The sequence below is a fragment of the Theobroma cacao genome, chromosome 9 (genome assembly GCF_000208745.1).
Source record: "Theobroma cacao cultivar B97-61/B2 chromosome 9, Criollo_cocoa_genome_V2, whole genome shotgun sequence".
Taxonomy (NCBI): Eukaryota; Viridiplantae; Streptophyta; class Magnoliopsida; order Malvales; family Malvaceae; genus Theobroma; species Theobroma cacao.
The window spans coordinates 34312145-34332075 of NC_030858.1; the positions used below are offsets into that span (position 1 = coordinate 34312145).

At 37.3% G+C, this 19931-nt stretch overlaps 4 protein-coding genes across 6 annotated transcripts; 2 read left to right on the plus strand and 2 right to left on the minus strand.

The window, feature by feature from the left end:
* LOC18590342 lies at positions 421-3304 on the minus strand. Its single transcript, XM_007015793.2, has 5 exons — positions 3003-3304; positions 2588-2694; positions 1366-1873; positions 919-1037; positions 421-810 (listed from the first exon to the last, which is right to left on the minus strand). The coding sequence occupies exons 1-5, from the start codon at positions 3237-3239 to the stop codon at positions 609-611; spliced, it is 1173 nt and encodes a 390-aa protein (XP_007015855.2). The 5' UTR covers positions 3240-3304; the 3' UTR covers positions 421-608.
* On the plus strand, positions 3989-11107 carry LOC18590343 (protein SUPPRESSOR OF K(+) TRANSPORT GROWTH DEFECT 1). Of its 2 annotated transcripts, XM_007015794.2 has the most exons (9): positions 3989-4684; positions 6146-6251; positions 8370-8568; positions 9151-9219; positions 9308-9382; positions 9537-9635; positions 9786-9941; positions 10357-10519; positions 10817-11107. In XM_007015794.2, the coding sequence occupies exons 1-8, from the start codon at positions 4201-4203 to the stop codon at positions 10480-10482; spliced, it is 1314 nt and encodes a 437-aa protein (XP_007015856.1). In that variant the 5' UTR covers positions 3989-4200; the 3' UTR covers positions 10483-10519; positions 10817-11107. The 2 variants fall into 2 exon arrangements, with proteins under 2 accessions (XP_007015856.1, XP_017983482.1); XM_018127993.1 differs by lacking the exon at positions 10817-11107 and having other exon boundaries at positions 10357-10755.
* On the plus strand, positions 12202-16256 carry LOC18590344 (subtilisin-like protease SBT5.3). The gene is made up of 11 exons (XM_018126479.1): positions 12202-12279; positions 12392-12483; positions 12649-12746; positions 12942-13094; positions 13176-13287; positions 13497-14034; positions 14179-14273; positions 14815-15054; positions 15133-15247; positions 15381-15585; positions 15691-16256. Exons 1-11 carry the CDS (start codon positions 12202-12204, stop codon positions 16236-16238), a joined length of 2274 nt encoding a protein of 757 aa, XP_017981968.1. The 3' UTR covers positions 16239-16256.
* On the minus strand, positions 15480-19916 carry LOC18590345 (pentatricopeptide repeat-containing protein At2g27610). 2 transcript variants are annotated; one of them, XM_007015796.2, is made up of 2 exons: positions 16985-19916; positions 15480-15567 (listed from the first exon to the last, which is right to left on the minus strand). In XM_007015796.2, exon 1 carries the CDS (start codon positions 19870-19872, stop codon positions 17245-17247), a length of 2628 nt encoding a protein of 875 aa, XP_007015858.1. In that variant the 5' UTR covers positions 19873-19916; the 3' UTR covers positions 15480-15567; positions 16985-17244. The 2 variants fall into 2 exon arrangements, with proteins under 2 accessions (XP_007015858.1, XP_017981967.1); XM_018126478.1 differs by lacking the exon at positions 15480-15567 and adding an exon at positions 16665-16702.

The following is a 19931-nucleotide window of genomic DNA, read 5'->3' on the forward strand; positions in this document are numbered from 1 at the left end:
CCTTGTCTTGTTGCAGTAACCAACTAAGACCAGTTTTAAGTATCAACACAAACTTTCAAGCTACACCTTAACGTTTGCCTCAGTGTTAGGGCATGTTTATCCTTTGTAAAGAGTTGGACCCTAATCCCTTCCAACCCGATATCAGAAACACGCTGAACTTCGAGCTTAAAATTTGTAGACACCATTAGCTGTAGGTTTTGCAATTCAACAAGGGAAGCAAACGGTAATCTGTAAATCAATTGGAATAAATGTTCTGCAAAAACATAGAACGTCACAGCACATTTGTTGAAGAAGTGATACCAAATCATCAGTTGCACCATTTTATTTCAGGGTTGTGAGAATTGTTTGAACAGCAAGTCTGCAGAACTGGCATACTCGAAAACTTTCCAGCACATTGACTGGAATGCTAAATGATTCAAATGCAAGTAACATGACAATCATTTATCACACATTGTGCTGTTGTGGAAAATTTAAAGTGTAATTATCAGACAAAATTCCAGTTTACAACCATGAAAGCAGCAGCATCATAGTGTCAAACACTGCTCTCTTCTACGCAACGGAGAATCAGGTTGAAGATTAGTGAATAGAAAATGATAGAATAAAATGACCTAGTTCGTTACAGCGACGATATATGCATTCCAAGCATCTTCTTGTTGGAAACTTTTGACCTCTTCATACTTTACATCTCGCCCAATGCCAAATCCCTCAGTACATCTGATTTCACTGGTGTCTGGCATCTTTCGAAGCCAAAAATGGACAGATTGAAATCCAGCCTCTTCTAAGCAGTCCTTAATCTCCGGCAATGACCACCTGCATGTGTGAACCACCATATTTTTGCATTCATGATAAGTTATTGAAACACTAGGCAAAACCTGGACATCAACATGCCATTTTAATCAAGAAAATAACAGAACTTACAGCCTCCAACTATATGAAAATGCATGGTGGAGTTTTTTCTGCTGCTTTTGAAGATGAAAGTGGAGACTAATCCTTGTTTTTCGTTCAATGATGTCAAATTCAGCTTGCTCCCAAGTATACTGCACATATTGCGATCAATGTTATCGTAAGGATCTTATCAGATGAGATATTCCTTGAAATATTGAAGGCATCAAAATGGAAACACAGATTCCACTTTCTACTTCATTTAAGACCTTCAATTTGAAGCTTATCAACCTACACTTTTGCACAGATGAAAACAAACCAGAAATTGAACTAATAAAAAAACTTTTGTTATGCCTCAAAGAAGTTAAATCCTTAAAACCTGAATATGCCGTGGAAAGATAGATCAAATACATACTATTTTTTATGTGTAATCCTTAAACGGTACAGAACATTAACATGATTGTATGGGCAGAAAGATCATACCGTAAAATTGGGAAATCTCCGCTGAAGTCTTAATGACTGCTCTGACGATGTACCACCATATAAATCCATCACAAATATACCACCCTTTCTAGACAAGGCTTCAAGAACATGCTTGAAATACAAAACCAGTTCGACACGTTCATGGAGACAACAACAGCTGTAGTTAAAAGCACATACAATGTCTCTTGCAGGTATCTCGGATTCTGCCTCTATGAACTCTTCATTGGATGAAGCAGGAGAGCCCTCATGCATGTTAGGTTCTATTGCAGCAATCTTGGAATTATCATCACTTTCCTCTAATTGAATGTTCCTTATCAGCTCTTGGGGCTTGAAGCTGACTAATTTTGCCTGACGAGGCTTCAAGACATTCCCATGAAAGAGGGATATTCTAGAATACCCATCAGCCCCAACTTTATTGATGTTGTTCTCCAGGCACCATTGTAATGCCTCAAGGTCCAGATCCAATCCTACAGCAGTCCGCCTTGAATCAGTGCGGAGCCATTCTGTACTGTCAAACAAACAGAGTAAATTCTCAGTGCTGGTAATTTCCAACTACTTTGCATTGCAAACAACCAAACATTTTGCCTTGTAGAAAAAACACCAGCACATTCTATTTTGAAATAATTCTTATGCATCTTAATCATTAAATTACGCAAGAACTATAAGGTGACTTACCAATTTGAATGAATAGAATTTTAAGAGGTTAGACACATACCATTTTGGACTGATGTATAAATGATCTGATGCATTAACAAAAATGCCCACAAGCAAAGCTACCATATTCTTTAACCAAACTGTAACATCCATATATTGCAACTTATCAGACACAGCAAAGGAGGAAGTATTTTAATTACTAATACTATCTGAAGTAAAGATCAGGAGAGCCACAGGTGCTTCAGTAATCAGTACTGCCGTTGCCTTACATCTGATCAGAAACCACAGAGACAGTAACCAGTTTCCCAGTAATATTTCCTTTCTAAGGTGTTTGACAGAAGACCTGCTCTATAAGCTTTAATTCAACATAAGACATGACGCAAGCAACATATACAAAATCAAAACTAAAATCCCAATGGCAAACCTTGGGGTGACGTATATGAAGAATTCGCTAGCACCCTGAAATTATTCACGAGTCTCTTAATATATTTGGTCAATTTGCAGGATTCAAATAACTAAGATACTGTTTATTAGCTATAAAAATGTTGGTAAAAAACGGTAAATATACCTAAGAAGTGCGGTGCCGCAGAAATCTTCTTGGAGATGCAGAGGCAACCTTCCACCCACATACATCAAAAAGAACTTCTGCAGATAGCTTATATCTCCTTTCGGTGACTGCATTCGATACACAAATTACTTTCAATATAACAAGATACAACCAACAAACAAACAAGAAAGAACCAACGTTTCCATTACCTAACACGTTTAATCAGCTACTCTACTGCATTTTTACTTCTCCAACTAAAGAACAAAAATGAAAATTTAATCCAGGTGCTACTGAAGCATTTAGCTTAGGCTTTCTAAACTAACCTGACAAGACAAAAAATTAAAACTTTTCTTTTCCACCCATTTCTTAAAATTCTCTCAGCAATAAAACAGAGCAAAAAAGATCAAACTTTGGGGGTGATGAGGGAGACCATCACCTGTACAGATTGCTGGTAAAGAAGGAACTTTGATGGCATTTCCGTTGATGGGTTTGGGTCATTCTCTTCTTCTGGTTCTTCTTCTTCCTCTTGCTGTCGTTCTTCAGAATCTTGAGATTGTTGTTGAAAATTATAGGTTTCATCTTCATAATCATCATCGTGCTGGGCAGTGTAGTAAGAGGCTCCTCTTTGACTGGTTCTTTGTTGGTGCCTTTGTTTCTTGTCTCTCTTTCCCATTCTTTCTTTCTCACCCTGTCTTCTACCCGCCGCCAAGCTAACAGCCTAACAATAGCGCCCCTCTCGCCCTGAGCTGTTTTTCTTTTAGGAGATTTGAGTAAGACAAAAATAAAATGTTTAAGGATTATTTATTATTAAGTTAAACCAAACTCCATATTTAATTTTTTTAAGACTTAGAAGAGATTCATACTCTCTTTAAACAGAGATTTAGGCATCAATAAATTAATCAAATGCTGGAATACTAATCATTTTATTATATTCAAATCCTAATTTTACCTATATTACTAACAAGGGTAAAGAATTTCTACTATAAAACAAATAAGGTAAAAAGTAAAGGAATATTGTCATATATACTAATGATGGAGTTTATGAATTTTATAACTGGGGTTTATGTAACTAAGGTAATTACTTTATAATATATTAAGTTATGTTTATAATTTAATGGATATACCACAATTATATATTTTTAAAAATTGAAATTAGAAAAAGAGAAAAAAAAAGAAAAAAGAAAAATAAAAAGCCTCCACCCTCATTGTTATTAAGTTATTATGAAGGAACCTTCCTCTCCAAAACCTTTAACAACTGCACAAAAGGGACATTAAAAAGAAAAAACAGGTAAAAAATATTAAACAAAAGGGTGGCACAGGGTACAGTTTGAACTTGTGCTAAGGCATAGGGCAATTCGGCAAATAGAAAAGAAAAAAAGCAAAATAAGAAATAAATAAAGAAAAAACTTGTACACTAATTAATTAATATTCCACACGCTTACTTTCGAGCCTTGACGATCAAAAATCCAATCTTTCTCTCCCCTTCCTCTCTCTCCTTCCTTCGAGCCCTCTCTCCAAATCTCAAAATCTCCAGAAACCCATTTGAGGAAAAAAAATTTTAATCTTTCATCGATCCCATGCAAATCAATTGAGAAGATAAAATACCCAGAAAAAAGAACCCTTCGAAGAAAGAAATGTATAGCAATTTCAAAGAACAAGCGATAGAGTACGTTAAGCAAGCGGTACAAGAAGATAATGCAGGCAACTACAGCAAAGCCTTTCCTTTATACATGAACGCACTCGAGTATTTCAAGACCCATTTGAAATACGAGAAGAACCCCAAAATCAGGGAAGCGATTACCCAGAAATTCACAGAGTATTTGCGTCGGGCCGAGGAGATCCGTGCCGTTCTCGATGAAGGTGGGCCTGGACCGGCTTCTAATGGGGATGCTGCTGTTGCCACGCGCCCTAAAAGTAAGCCCAAGGATGGTAGTGGCGGTGGAGAAGGCGGTGACGGGGAGGATCCGGAACAGGCTAAGTTGAGAGCTGGGCTTAATTCGGCTATTATTAGGGAAAAGCCTAATGTCAAGTGGAATGATGTAGCTGGATTGGAAAGTGCTAAGCAGGCTTTGCAAGAAGCTGTTATTTTGCCTGTCAAGTTTCCTCAGTTTTTTACTGGTTAGTTTTTTCTTAATGGATTTTTGGTGCTTTTTTTTTATTAGTTTCTGAGGAAGATTTTGGGTATTCAGCTATAAAAGTTGTGGCTTTAGCTTGATTTTCATAATTGGTAGTGGATAATAAAACGGGGTAATTGTTGATTGTGAACTACTGGGGATATTTTTTTGGTTTTATGGGTTTTTCTTGATAGGCTTTGTTGAGGGTGATTTTGAGCTTGTAGCTATAAATTTAGTCCTGTGCTTGATTTTGGCAGTAGGTAGTGGATAGTGAAATGGGTTAGAGAAGAGGTTGTAATTTTAATGGGAAGAAAGATGTAATTTTGGTGTTGATATAATGATATTTAATATTATTAGGATTATCACGTTTGTTTGTTTAAGTTGATTGTGGTAATAGAGAGTGCCTAGTTTTGTTGCATTATAAACTAATTGTTGTGATTTTTGTTGCTTGAGATTGTTAGTCCTAAAGGTGAAATGAAGATGTTAGATTTCTGATTTTTTGAATATCTATGAGTTAGATCTGCTTTCTTTGTTGTTTTTATGAAAACCATATCTGTTATATATCTGTTGGACTTTTCCTGTTTAATGCAGTGAGATTTTATGCAATTTATTAATATGGCTACTTGTGGTGTATTTTGCTGTCATTTCCTGGCAGTGCTTGAATTGATTCCTAGAATAGTAAAAACAACAAAGCAAGGTTTCGCTTACTGATGAGCTGTTGACAGTAAAGGAGTTAATTTGAGAATGGATAGTTGCTTCTGCATTTGCTTTTTTTTTTTCTGTTATGTTGCTTATCTGATGGTTATGTTTGTTAACTGACAAAATTCCTACTAACACTATCATCATCTTAATGCTCAACTTCTTGCAACACGTAAATGTGACAAGCTACCTCTGACATCACCTTGCTGAGACCTGCTTGCTGCCTCTGTTAGTGTCAATTTCTTGCTAGAAACTGTTGCTTGCACTATCATAGCCTCTACCTCTGTTTTTTGAAGCTGTTACCATTGCCATTTTAATCATGTGAGACAAAAATTAATATGGCTTTGAAAGTAATATGGAGTTGTTGAATTCAGCTTAAACTCAGCTCATTTGCTGTCTGTCTGAAATTTCCTCTTACGATATGGAGTTAATCAAAGTAACGTGTGGGATTAGTGGAGGTTTTGTGTTATGGTAGGAAAAGAGCTCCATCTTCTACCAGTCTGGATATCTTTCACCCTTTTTTGTATTGATGTGTTTGGATATCCTCTTGGCCTTGCTAGAATAAAAAGTTGGTATGATTTGAACTGCTAGTTTGCTTGAAGTCTATCATCGGGTTGTGCTGTGGAGAGAAACTCACTGAATCTAATTTGTTCTTCCCTTTTAGCTGTTTTTTCAACAATTCTATTCATTTCCATTTTCAACATTACATATGCAGGGATATTATTGGATTAATTTTGTTAAAGTTTTCCTACTTGTTCTCTCTTAGGAAAAAGAAGACCATGGAGAGCTTTTCTGTTGTATGGGCCACCCGGTACTGGAAAGTCATACTTGGCCAAGGCCGTGGCAACTGAAGCAGACTCTACATTTTTTAGGTAATTAATTGATTGGCACATATTTGGCCTCTTTACTTGTCATAAGAACATATTCACTGATTATCTGCTTAGTTTGAAGCTTTTTCACTTTTGTTAACATTTAAGATGCATATCATGAAATCAAAGAGGAAAAAGTCACCATGTTATCTTGTGTGTGTTATCTAGCCTTTCCCGTGTGCTGCAGCTGCCACTTTTCTTTTAGTGGGATAAAGGGAGAGGTGGCAGAAGTAGGGACTCCAGTATGCATCCCTGTATTGCAATGTCAAATGGGTGGCAGTGTTTAGATGTTGTGGTTACAACCTATATCTGCAGCAAGAACTCTTTGAGCTGTTAATGTCTTTTGGCTTTCTGTACTGCAAGCTTTCCCACCTTTTACTCCTCACTCCAACGTTTCTTGTTCTGTTAAGTTAAATTTACAACTCCGGTGCGTGAATAGTCATGTGTGAATCATCTGTGATATCTATCACCAAATAACGGTCATGCAGCCATTGCAGAGCTCCATAATTTTCATGTGATTTTTATTGTCACTGTCTAGGATTTTATATTATGAATTCTAGGGATTGTGTCATTAGACTGAATTATATTTTACCTTTTTTTAACCTAGGGTTTATTGTATTAATTTATTGAGTTTATATTCTAGGAGTTTTAGGCTTTTAGGCTGGTTTTCTTGGAATCTAAGGTGATCGTATTCTTGTAGTTTTATGTCATGAATCCTAATCCTGGTGAATTTGAGAAATAGGGTAGGAGTCTCTGTAAATACCAATATAATCTGCATATTTCTCTAGGCTTTTGATTTTTGAAATTATGTGCATTTTGTTTTACTGAGCACGGATGCCTAGTGTAATTGTATTCTCCTCCTCTCTGGTGATCTTCTTTGTCTTTTCTTGATCTCCATTGCTGCATTGCTTTTGGGTTACCGCCGCTGTCACAGTTAATCACGTCCATTTATCCTTTTTCTTCTCTTTTATGATCTAATCAGATCCTGTTTTTTATAGTTTTCAAACTCTCAAATCTTGCATATTTTGACACCAATTCGCACCGCTAAGCCTTTAAAACACATCAAGTAAATCCTAGTTTTGGTGCTGCTGAGAATTTCAGCGAGTGGCTTAATCAGTTTTGGACTTTTCTGCACTAACACTTGATCACATCAAAGTGCTATTTCATTCACAAATCTTAATTTGGATATTCCTACTCTGGTTAGTTTTCCTTATTTTCCAACCCTAAGTCCCTCAAGATAATGACATTGAAAGATTACCACAAATCTGTCCTACATCAAGTTGTAATGGTAATTATATTAATTACAGTAATAACAGTAGTAAGAATTGAAATAACAATGATAAGGATTTTACAATGTTTGCTCCAAGGTCCATGTATAATTATTATAGCCCTACAATATATAATCTCCACTGATGTGAAGATCTTTTATTTTTTGTGATTTCATTTGCACATAAAAGTGTTGTTTGTATAGTGCAGAGTTGATGTGAGTTTTACAAATGTTACTGTTGATGCATCCTGCTATTCCATTATTATATATTAGCATATGTCAGGAAGATGGATTATGGGATTTGTGACTCCTGTGATATTAAAGCATATGCTTTGAAAAAGATTATATCTAGGGACTAAGGATGGTTGCTGGAAATCAAATGTAATCTTGAAGATAGTTAGCAATTGTGCTAACAACTTCCATGTAATTCAAGTCAGACATGTAGTCACTACCTGTCAATTCTGGTCATGCTTGCTCTTCATTTCTCAAGTTAGTTTGATTGCTCAATACTCACACTGCATCTCTCTCGTGCTTATTAGTTTATATTATTTGTAACAATTATCTTAAAATTTCAATATTTTGCTATCTTTGTCACTTATAAAGACATGAAAATTGTTTCTTTCTAGTGGTATGCTTTTGCTTTGAGATTGTAAGACTAGGCTTGCACCTATGAAAGTTGTTGATATTAATATATTAGGTAAGTTAATCTTTCTTGCTCACATTTGGTTATCTTTTCAAACATTTTTGGGTTAGTTAATAATCTATATATCTTTGCTCTGTTTATGTGCATATATATTAGGTTTTTGCTTGTTTCTCTTTAAAATTTTAATCTTTTCTCCCTTCGTTTCTTCTAGTGTTTCATCATCAGACCTTGTGTCGAAGTGGATGGGGGAGAGTGAAAAGCTGGTTTCAAACCTTTTTCAGATGGCTCGCGATAGTGCTCCTTCCATCATATTCATTGATGAAATAGATTCCTTGTGTGGTCAGCGTGGAGAGGGCAATGAGAGTGAAGCGTCAAGACGTATCAAAACCGAACTTCTTGTGCAGATGCAGGTATTTGTTATTGTGGTGAAAGTGCTAAGAAGAATTCTTAAATTTTCTTTGCTCAGATTTTCAATATGGTATTTTCTCATGATTTACATTCTTATAATGTCTGAACAGTTTCCAATTTCTCTTCAGGACTTGCTGTCTATTCTAGGTCTTGTTTTGAGTTGTTCAAAAGGATAGTTTGCATTTCATAAAAATTTAATACTAGCCAAATAGTCTTTTATGAAGTTGGTTAAGTCCAATATTTGAAGACCGTTTGACCCATTTACCAAAGACGTGCAAGATAAGCTAATTACTTTGGTAGTTTATGATAACACAAATTCTCATTTAATCTTTTATATTTGGAAGAACTTTAAGGGTTTATGGTTTAGAGTTTATTCAATATATATTTATGTAAGATATTTATTGTTTCCGTATTCTGCTCTGTATCGTAATTTTTTGTGAATTTCCCCATTGCCATATTTTGTTACATGGTGCTCATTTCTTATTTATGTCTGTTCTATGATTGTGACTAGTAGGTATATGATTCCCTTCAAGATTTCAATCTTAATAAACATATTTTTATACCTTGTGCTTTTTATGTTTTAGGGTGTTGGACATAATGATCAGAAAGTCCTAGTTCTTGCTGCAACCAATACTCCCTATGCACTTGATCAGGTAAGGGAGAATATTAGAATATAATTTTCATATATTCATCTTGAATCAGTAGAGTTGGATGCCTTTTACTAATCAATTGTTCTTATAGGCCATCCGCCGGCGTTTTGATAAGCGCATTTACATTCCTCTCCCAGATTTGAAGGCTCGGCAACATATGTTCAAAGTACTTGACCTTATCCCTGATGTTGTCCTCCAAAATATTGAGAAAAAAGAGAGAAAAATGCTTGGTTTTTTGTCTTCTATTTCACAATATAATCTATTTATCACTTTTGCTTTTTGACACGGCTGCATTGTTTTGGTAAAATAAATTACAACAGGTGCATTTAGGTGACACTCCTCACAACTTGACTGAAAGTGATTTTGAAAACTTAGCTCGCCGGACAGAGGGGTTTTCAGGGTCCGACATATCTGTTTGTGTAAGTGCAACACCTATATGAGATGCTTGATCCTTATCTCTTCTTCTTCTCCTTTCTCTGAATTCTGTCTTGGCAGTGAGTCTTACTATGAAAGGAACAATATAGAGTAGCTCACTTCTGTGCTTTTTTACTTGTTTAATGTCTTGACAGGTTAAGGATGTTCTTTTTGAACCTGTTCGTAAAACCCAAGATGCCATGTTTTTCTACAAGACACCTAATGATATGTGGATGCCATGTGGACCAAAGCAACCAGGTGCTGTCCAAATTACTATGCAGGAGTTGGCAGGCAAAGGACTTGCGGCACAGGTATGGAGTTGCTTGAGATGCAAAGTAGTTGAACTTGCCTTTGTGTCCCTCCTGCCCCTGTATACGTTTGGAGACTCCCTTGTTTTGTGATTGTTTCAGTGTGCATTTGTTCATGCTTTTGGAGAATGCGTGGAGATGAAGTGTTTGGAGTGTGTATTTAGTAGTTTACTATGTCTAAGGTGTGATTATCTTATAATGAAGTCATCACTGAGATAATCAAGTTAAAACTTAAAAACCATATAATTTAACAAACATGGTAAACAAAATTAAAATAAGAAAAGAAATTTCATCAGATATTTCAGGAGACACATTGGAATATTATAACCATTTTGTTATGCAATAAATATATCTATATAGTCATTTGTGATGTTTGAAGCAATTAAAATTGCCTTTTCATTGATTAATTCCCATGCAGATCCTTCCGCCTCCTATTTCCAGATCAGATTTTGATAAGGTGCTTGCAAGACAGAGGCCAACAGTGAGCAAAGCTGATCTTGAGGTCCATGAAAGATTTACAAAGGAGTTTGGAGAGGAAGGCTGATGGATTGCTGAAATTGTCACATTGATCTACACCAGTTGTGAGTGCAATCACTGTGATTTGTATTTTATTAATAACTGCTGGATCATCCAAAGAATTGTCTCTCTATTTAGCTTCATCAATCGGGGAAGGTGACTTGACTTCCCTTTTTCCTGTAATCAGATGGACGAACGTTTGACACTTAATTGAATTGCTTGTCTTTTACGGTGTAAAGAAGATTACTAAGAAATTTGGCTTAAAAATGCTTGATTAGGAGTTGTGCCCGTTCTGTGCCAATACTTGACGGCTGGTTTTTTGCCATCTAATTATCTGGTTTTGAAATGATTTGAATTTTCAGGTATCATTTGGAGCGTTTGCTATTGCTGTCTACCAGTTAAGAGTATGGTTGGAACGGTGGTTTGGGCCTTGGGGGGAATAGGAAGGAGGGGAAAGGGGTGGGGTGGGGGATAGAGAGGTTTTTTGGGTTTTGTAGATGAGAATTTGGTCCCTAAGCAGGCTTATATCTTAATAAATTCCCAAATTCATGTAGAATGATTGGTCTTCGGTGCGGAACATGTTATGTATGCATGCTCACAATCTACTATGAAATGTGTATATAATTGAATTCCCAAACCCCTTTGCTTGATAACCTTGGTGCTTGATGGCTGAGTCAAAACTCTCAAGCTTTGCTTCATGCTTTGACTTGGTAGTGTTAGGATGTATGTCCAAGTGTCATTCCCTGAAAGATGGGTTCAGTTCTTTAACCACGAATGCAGTTTCGGAGTCAAAAAATACAGATGAAGAGGAGCATTGTTTACGTGCATATCAGATACATTCATTTGCTTGAAAAAGAATAAAATGAAACGGCGCACGCATGCCTCACTTATTCTTTATGGTTTTGAGCTAAGATTTTAAATTTGATTGAAATGCTCTCCTTTTGTGTCGAAGAAAACCAAATCTAATTCACTTGGATTGAGTTCAGCTGTTGATCATATTGGTTATTAATTTACGTTAATCTACTAATTTGAATGGACATTAAAATTTGCTTAATCGACACAATAATTCAAACAAAAGAAGCAACAGAAATAATGTCGAGTCAAGTGGCTTGAGAATAACAAAGGACGGTGCTTAAAGAATGCCCTTTTCTATCAATAGCCAAGGATACAACGGTTTTTCAGCGAATTTAAACACCTTGGATATGTTTCTTTTCTGTGTTTTGACAAAGAATCCTTCGTAGGAAAATCAATGCATCATTTTAAAGGATTTGAATACTGTCTGAGAGTTGGTCATTTATGCATAAAACTCAGAATACAGACATCTCAAGTTAAACTTCCATTCGGGATTTGTTTCTGATGCCACTTTTGCTGAACTTTGATGCTTCAGAAAACGTATTTTCTTGTTTTCTGAACATCATCCAATGGAATACTTCCAATAAGTGGACTCTGTTTCAAAGGGAATTCATGATCCTATTTGAAAACTAACTGAACGAAAGAATACAAGAAAAAAGCCGGCTACAAGACTTAATCGTAGAAACAGTTTCGAGCGACTACAAAAATACAGATTCGGTAATTTCTTATCTACTGAAATAGACCTTTCAACCAGAATCAAAAGAAGCCGGCATTAGAGTTTCTTTTGCTATAAGAAGGGTATGTTCTTGTTCATGGTTCACCACCATTTCCAGCTTTAAGCTACTGTTCTCTTGCTTTTATACCACTTGCTATTGTGGTTTTCGTATTGTATATCATGAGACTTGCTCAAATTCTCTCTCTTTTCTTGTTTATTAGATTTGCTCTGGTGCATGGAGTCACCAGCAATGCCAAGGCAAGTAGAAAGATCAAAGAGAAACTTAAATGTACGAGACAGGGTTTTTCTCATGCCAATTCGGGTGGGTGGTCTGACAGTGTTTTTTTCACCCTTTTTGGTTGATTTGCAGCATTACATTGTTTACATGGGGAAACACTCTCATCCCAACTTGGAATCTGTTATCAGAGCTAACCATGAGATGCTTGCTTCAGTTACTGGAAGGCATGCACTAAGCAATTACATATTGTCATCTGTTGATGATTGGTTCAGAAATTAATCGTTTGTTTAGATTGTTAATTTTCAGTAATGAACGTCCAAACCACTTATTCACAGATACTATGTCATGTTGTAATGACAAATCAAAGTTTTTGCTACATCTTTTTTCAGTTTGGAAGGGGCGAAGGAAGCTGCACTTCACCATTACAGTAAAAGCTTCAGAGGTTTCTCAGCCATGCTTACACCAGAACAAGCTAAAAAATTTGCAGGTATTGTTTTGCAATTGTAATTTCATTTTGAGAATCCACAAAAGAGAAACACAGCCGAAAAATCATGGTTCTTGTCCACGTTTACACATGTAAGAAAGCAGTCTTGCTATGCAGTTCATTTTCAGAGTCCATAGCAATCAGAAAACACCGAGGATTATGCCATGTAAATTCTCACAAACTGCACTTGCACTGCAGAGAGCGACTGGGTTGTTTCTGTGTTCGAAAGCAGGACGAATAAGGTTCATACCACACGTACATGGGGTTTTCTAGGACTAGACTCCATTGAACAATATAGGCAGCTTCAGATGGAATTCTCATCCAACGTTATTGTTGGTGTCATCGACACTGGTAATGCTTTCTGTGCCTGCATGCTTACCTGATTCTTGCAATTTTCATAACTAACCCCCCATTTTCAAATTTATTCTTCAGGAATTTGGCCTGAATCAGAGAGCTTTAGCGATGAAGGATTGGGTCCTGTGCCTGGAAAATTCAAGGGAGAATGCGTACCTGGAGAACAGTTTGCATTGTCTAACTGCAATAGGTACGCTGACGTTTCTCAAAGTTGAACCCTTGTCTCATCATCTCATTAGTTTATAGCCATTTCGTTTTGCATTTTAGCCACACAATTTACCCGGTACGGTTAGAATTTAAATGATATGTAATTCGCATCAATGAAGCTATAAGCATCACACAACATAAATCAGCACAGAATAATCGCAAGTCCAATGATATTCACCTTGTAATTTTCAGGAAAATCATAGGTGCAAGGTTCTATTTCAAGGGGTTTGAAGCAAAATATGGGCCTCTTGAATCTCTCAACAGCTCTTTCTTCCGGTCAGCTCGAGACAGTGATGGTCATGGAACCCACACTGCCTCAACCATTGCAGGATCAGTTGTAGCAAATGCAAGCTTATTTGGCATGGCCAGAGGCACTGCAAGAGGTGGTGCACCTGGTGCCAGGCTTGCAATCTACAAAGCTTGTTGGTTTAACCTTTGTACTGATGCTGATATTCTTTCTGCTATGGATGATGCTATTAGTGATGGTGTTGATATCCTCTCTCTTTCCTTTGGCCCTGATCCACCGCAACCTTCATACTTTGAAGATGCAACCTCGATTGGAGCTTTCCATGCATTCGAAAATGGAGTTCTGGTTTCTGCCTCAGCTGGAAACTCCATTTTTCCAGGTACTGCAACCAATGTTGCTCCTTGGATCCTCACAGTTGCCGCAAGTTCTGTGGACAGGGTATTCAACTCCAATATACTTCTCGGAAATTCCAAGGTCTTGAAGGTAATATTTTGAAAATAATTTGTACTCATGGTCACCTAGTGCAACTCCTAGACCGCCCCACCACTCCAAAAAAAACACCAGAAGGAAAAAAAAGCTGGAAACTGCATATAATGTTGATAGTTACCAGGGATTTTATGCTCTCAGGGTTTCTCTTTAAACCCTCTGAAAATGGAAACCTCATATGGTTTGATAGCGGGGAGTGCAGCAGCTGCCAAAGGAATTACACCAGAAAATGCTAGGTATGCCTAAAAGTTCAACTCTGCAGCATGATATATGGAACATGCTCGTGATCATCCTCTACCTTTGCGATTAAATTTTATAGGATCACTCAAGCTATACCAGCATTTTAGTATTCATGTCCTCTTGATTCATGCATATAAAGATGAAATACTGCAAAGCATTTAATCTCAAATCTCTATTCCGTGAATAATGGCATCGCCATAACAGCATCCTATGTATATTTAACATTTTCCAAGCGTAAATATCCAAAAAGATTCTATTTCCTCGTCTGGAATTTTATGAGAATGCATGCCATGCGATTGCTCAATAACCAAGATACTGGGAAAGCAATCCTTTGATTCATTGCTCAGAAAACCTTGGTTTACTTCCTCTTCCTTATCTGGTTATTTCGTCATCTTAGAAGACCACCATTCCCCTTCCCAAGACTAAATTGCAGGGGCTAGAAATTAGTACTTGGAGCAAGGCCCAGCAATAGGCATTAAGAAGATTGGCTTCTCAATATTCATGACACGAACCTGATCCATTTCTATTGTTTTCCAGCTTTTGCAAGAATAATACTCTAGATGCTACTTTAATTAAGGGGAAGATTGTGGTGTGCACAATTGAGACAGTAACCGAAAACCGACGAGAGAAAAGCATATTTATAAGACAAGGTGGTGGTGTAGGGATGATACTTATTGATCCATCTGCGAAAGAGGTTGGCTTCCAGTTTGTGCTCCCAGGCACTCTGATTGGTCAAGAAGAAGCTACAATGCTACAAAACTATATGGCGACTGAAAAGTGAGTACATTAAAAATTAAATGTGCACTGAATTACTATTCCGAAATTGGACGGTAGTGCTAACTGCTATTTTTACAGGAATCCTGTTGCCAGAATCTACCCAACAATAACGGTTCTGAACACTAAACCTGCACCGGCAATGGCTGCATTTTCTTCCATGGGACCAAATGTTATAACTCCAGACATCATTAAAGTAACTCCAATAAAATTCTCAATACTGTTTTACACATGCCTTAATGTGATATTATCCCTGCTATTATTTGAACAAGTTCAATGAGGAAACTATTGTCCATAAGACTGCACCTCCTGATGCAAATTTCTTGCAGCCAGATATTACAGGACCTGGATTGAATATTCTGGCAGCATGGTCTCCTGTAGCGATAGAAGCCACAGCTGAACGGTCTGTCAACTACAACATTATCTCTGGAACCTCCATGTCTTGTCCTCATATTTCTGCAGTTGCTGCAATCATAAAATCTACCCAAACTTCATGGAGTCCAGCAGCCATAAAGTCTGCAATAATGACAACAGGTTAACAGTTTCTGCAATGAATATTATTACAATACTTGGTTCATGCTTCAAATAAACCCATTTTTCTGTCATGTTTTACATCTAAGACTTCATTTGCTGCTACAGCTACTGTCCTTGATAACACCGAACACCTGATTGGAAGAGAACCAACTGGCACCAAGACTACACCTTTTGATTATGGATCTGGACACATAAACCCAACAAAGGCACTGGAACCTGGTCTAATTTATGACTTCGATTCCAGTGACATCATCAATTTTCTTTGTAGTACAGGTGCAAGCCCTGCACAACTGAAAAACCTTACTGGGCACCCAACTTATTGCCAAAACTCTTCTATACCATCCTATAATTTAAATTATCCCTCAATTGGTGTGTCCAGCATGAATGGAAGTTTATCTGTTCATCGAACAGTTACATATTATGGTAAAGGTCAGACGGTTTATGCTGCATATATAGAGCATCCAGTTGGTGTTAGAGTTACAGTTACACCTTCAAAACTTTGCTTTACAAAGAATGGAGAGAAGATGTCCTTCAGGGTTGATTTCACCCCCCACAAGAACAGTAATGGAAGTTTTGTCTTTGGTGCTTTGACATGGAGCAATGACATTCATAATGTCAGAAGTCCTATAGGTCTCAATGTGATCTCCGTGTAGGGATAAGCTATTATTGTAACTTAGAATTTGAGTTCAATATAAGTTAAATTTTCTCCTGGATAATCCTCTCCATGGCCCATATATGTACCCAATTGTGAGCAATTAATATCCTACAATTTATGTTAACTATGACTTTGGGTTTCAAGTTTCTGTCTAAGAAATTCCTCATTAAGTTTACCTTCATGATTCGTAAGAAACATACTGTTTTGTAGCATATTATACGTAAAGATGCTGCATAAATCACTTGGTCCTTTCAAGGCTTCAGTTGAGAACCTTCCAACGTCAACAAACAGAAAGTAGCATTAAAACCTTTTCCCATCTGGAGTTGTTTGATGAACCATTTCTGAGATTCTATACTTGTTCCAAAAAATTGCATGTTAAATTAATTAGATATTTAGTACCAGGGTTTTGTTCACCTTCCATTTTGTAACAGAACCTGCACCTGGCCGTCGGATGACGTCTGCCTATCATTGTGGATCAGAAGGCATATTCAAACTTTGACAATCACAGGATGGTTTCCAAACTAATGAATTAATTTCTCTCAATATAACTTTATGCAAATGCAACAGAAACAAACTTTAGTCAGACTTTTCAAGCCCATGGCTTAATTCATAGTAGATGAAGTAGTGGTTTACACTAATGAATGAATAAACTGCAAATGGAAACAATACATTCACAATGACTAAAAGTAACAATCAGAAAAAAGAAACAAAGCACAAAAGCAACTCCAATAAATTGTCACGTACCTCATCAAAGGATATATTGACAGCAAAGTCAGAAACACATGCAACTATCACTTGCCTCTCTGATAAATGTGCCTATTGCTTGGTAATCCTTATTCCACCATGAACGATTGGTATGTAATAGGATTCAAATTTTTGGCCCAAGCACAAAAATAGGATCAAATTGTCATGCTTAGAACATGAGTTTTCAACTATTTTCCTGCACCTTGCACCTAGATGACAGGAGTAACCCTTTGGACGCTTCAGGCTTTGTTGATCAATTGTTACCAGTAGTCACCACAAGAACAGCTACCTGCTTGGAAGTGGTGGAACCGATTTGTATCCCTGACGACTATTTCTCTTCCTTCAATAAGTGATATTAACTTAATAACAGTGTGACAGTCTCCACACACTCTAAGGTTTTTAACAATCTGAAGAGCTGTTCCAGGAGGAGTGACGAGCAACCCAAAAGCAATTGCCAATCTCTCACTGTGTTGAGAAAGAATGGTTTCTTTGTGTTCATCGTCAATATCTTGAAGTACATAATTAGTATCAGGCTGATACCCCATGTCCTTTAGTCGAGTTTTTAACTCATCAAGTTTTGAATATATATGATCTGACATGGGATGAGAAAGGTCTCCAGCCAAGAACGAGTGAGTCTTGTTCTTAACTTCAATCCAGCTGTAGCCAGGCTCCTTTCTCACTTTTCTCTTCTCCATCAATTTCCTTACTTTTGTTCTTTCTTGCCAATTTCCTGTTGCAGCATAAATATTGGAAAGCAGAACATATGCAGCTGAGTCTTGTGGCTGAAGTGAAATAAGCTGTTCTGCAGCAAGTTTTCCCAGCTCTAAATTGTGATGAACGCGACAGGCAGACAAGAGAGTTCGCCACACAGTCGCACCAGCAGGGAATGGCATTCTGTTTATGATATCCATGGCCTTGTCAAGCAATCCAGCTCGGCTATATAGATCGACCATGCAAGAGTAGAGCTCCATTGTTGGTGACATGTGGTTTTTTACCATCATGTTGAAGTACTTTTCACCTTCATCCACTAATCCAGAATGAGTACAGGCAGAAATGACACCAATAAATGTTATATAATCCATTTCCACGTTTTGTCTTTGCATTTCTTCAAATACGATAAGAGCTTTATTTGCATGACCATGCTGTGCATAACCTGAGATCATTGAATTCCATGACACAGGGTCTCTTTCCGGCTGCCTCTTAAAAACTTGATATGCATTATCTATATTCCCTCTCTTAGCATACATGGTAACAAGAGCACTACTTACACATAAAGCTTCACTTAATTTCGATTTAATTGCCCATGCATGAAACTGCTTTCCCTGTCCTAATGGTGCTGTAGGTGCCGCACAGGCATTTAAGACACTGGAAAAGGTAAACTCATTAGGTTTAATCCCCTCCTTTGCCAGCTGGATAAATATTTTGCTAGCTCCCTCAGAGTCCCCTATTTGAGCATAACCAGCTAACATTGCTGACCATGCCACAATGTCCCTCTCATCAATTAGTTCAAAAACTTTTGCTGCTTCCTCAATATTTCCCAACTTAACATAAGCATCTAAAATAGCAGTTCCAACAGTAGGCGACTTGTCATAATTAGCTTTGATTACTTGCGCATGTATTTGGAAAGGAGAAACAGCAGGTTGAGCTGCAAGGATGGTAGAATAAGTAAAATGGTTTGGTCTAACACCTTCCTTGTTCATTAAGCTAAAAAGGTTAGCTGCCTGTTCTATTCCACCATTCTGCAGGTGCCCACTGATCATAGCCGTCCAAGATACAACATTTTGAGCTTCATGCATCGCTGAGAACAGCTTAAATGCATCATCCATTTCGCTACACTTGCTGTAAGCCACCATGAGTGCAGTCTTAATTTTAGGGTCAAAAGCAAAATCATCTTTCAAAATCCGACAATGAAGCTGCCTAGCAAAACTCAATTCCTTATGGTTAGCACATAACTTTATAAGAGGAGCAAAAGCCATCCTAGTAAGCTTAACACCGGCAAGCCTCATATGGTAAAATGTTTCAAAAGCTGCCAAATCAAGCCCATTTGTCACATAACCAGCAATCATACAATTCCATGTCACCGCATTCTTGGTTTCCATGCCATCAAAAACAGCTCTAGCATCTTCATCCATCCCTGATTTCAGATACATATTTATCAAAGAATTGCACACAAAAATTGTTGTCTCAAAACCAAACTTTATAATCAAACTATGAACTTGAACACCCTTCTCTACCATCCCTTTATCCGCCAAAGCTCCAAGAACAGCCGCCAAAGTATATGCATTTGGCTTTATCCCTTCTATTTGCATTGTTACAAAAAGTTTCAAAACTTCCTCATTCATTCCATTCTGTGCGTAGCCTCCAAGCAATGAAGTCCAAGAAACCACATTTCTTTCCCCCATATGATCAAAAACTCGCCTTCCATCTTTCACATTCTCTGTTTTCATATACATATCAACAAGAGAAGTACCTACACTTACATTCCCAAGTAACCCAAGTTTCAAACATTGGCAATGAACTTGTCTTCCAGCTATCTCATTAAACATGCATCCACAGACCTTGAAAACACAGGAAAACGTCGACGCATCGACCGGTAAACCAAAACTATGAATACCCAGAAAGAGATTTAAAGCTTCCTTGTTGTTGTTATTGCGAGAGTACTCAAAAAGCAAGCCATTGTATTGGGCAAGGTCTGGTTGAGGACTTTTCTCAAACAGGTGAGGAATTTGAGGTAAAGTAGCAGATTTTGCATAAAGCTTTGAACTTTGACGATTCAATGCATTGGTTTGGAGATGCGAGAGAGATTTGTAGAATGGGTTGTCGAGAGTTTTGAGAGAATGTTTTGTTTGAGTTTTTGTCAGAGCTCCTAAAGAGATGCCTATGGTCATGCTACTGTGTTTGATGATTAGCTGTAGTAAACAAGTTATGAGGAAGTACTTTTATCTTA

Bases quoted from the DNA above. Each gene is read 5' to 3' on its own strand.
- LOC18590342 (XM_007015793.2), bottom strand. From the start codon at position 3,239: ATGGGAAAGAGAGACAAGAAACAAAGGCACCAACAAAGAACCAGTCAA. The intron at 2,695-3,002 runs GTGATGGTCTCC...TATCGAATGCAG, and splicing joins TTTACCAGCAATCTGTACAG to TCACCGAAAGGAGATATAAG. The intron at 1,874-2,587 runs GTATATTTACCG...TTTGTTTGACAG, and splicing joins TGCGGCACCGCACTTCTTAG to TACAGAATGGCTCCGCACTG.
- LOC18590343 (XM_007015794.2), top strand. From the start codon at position 4,201: ATGTATAGCAATTTCAAAGAACAAGCGATAGAGTACGTTAAGCAAGCG. The intron at 9,383-9,536 runs GTACTTGACCTT...AAATTACAACAG, and splicing joins CTCGGCAACATATGTTCAAA to GTGCATTTAGGTGACACTCC. The intron at 9,942-10,356 runs GTATGGAGTTGC...ATTCCCATGCAG, and splicing joins GCAAAGGACTTGCGGCACAG to ATCCTTCCGCCTCCTATTTC.
- LOC18590344 (XM_018126479.1), top strand. From the start codon at position 12,202: ATGAGACTTGCTCAAATTCTCTCTCTTTTCTTGTTTATTAGATTTGCT. The intron at 12,280-12,391 runs GCAAGTAGAAAG...GTTGATTTGCAG, and splicing joins GAGTCACCAGCAATGCCAAG to CATTACATTGTTTACATGGG. The intron at 13,095-13,175 runs GTAATGCTTTCT...TTTATTCTTCAG, and splicing joins TGTTGGTGTCATCGACACTG to GAATTTGGCCTGAATCAGAG.
- LOC18590345 (XM_007015796.2), bottom strand. From the start codon at position 19,872: ATGACCATAGGCATCTCTTTAGGAGCTCTGACAAAAACTCAAACAAAA.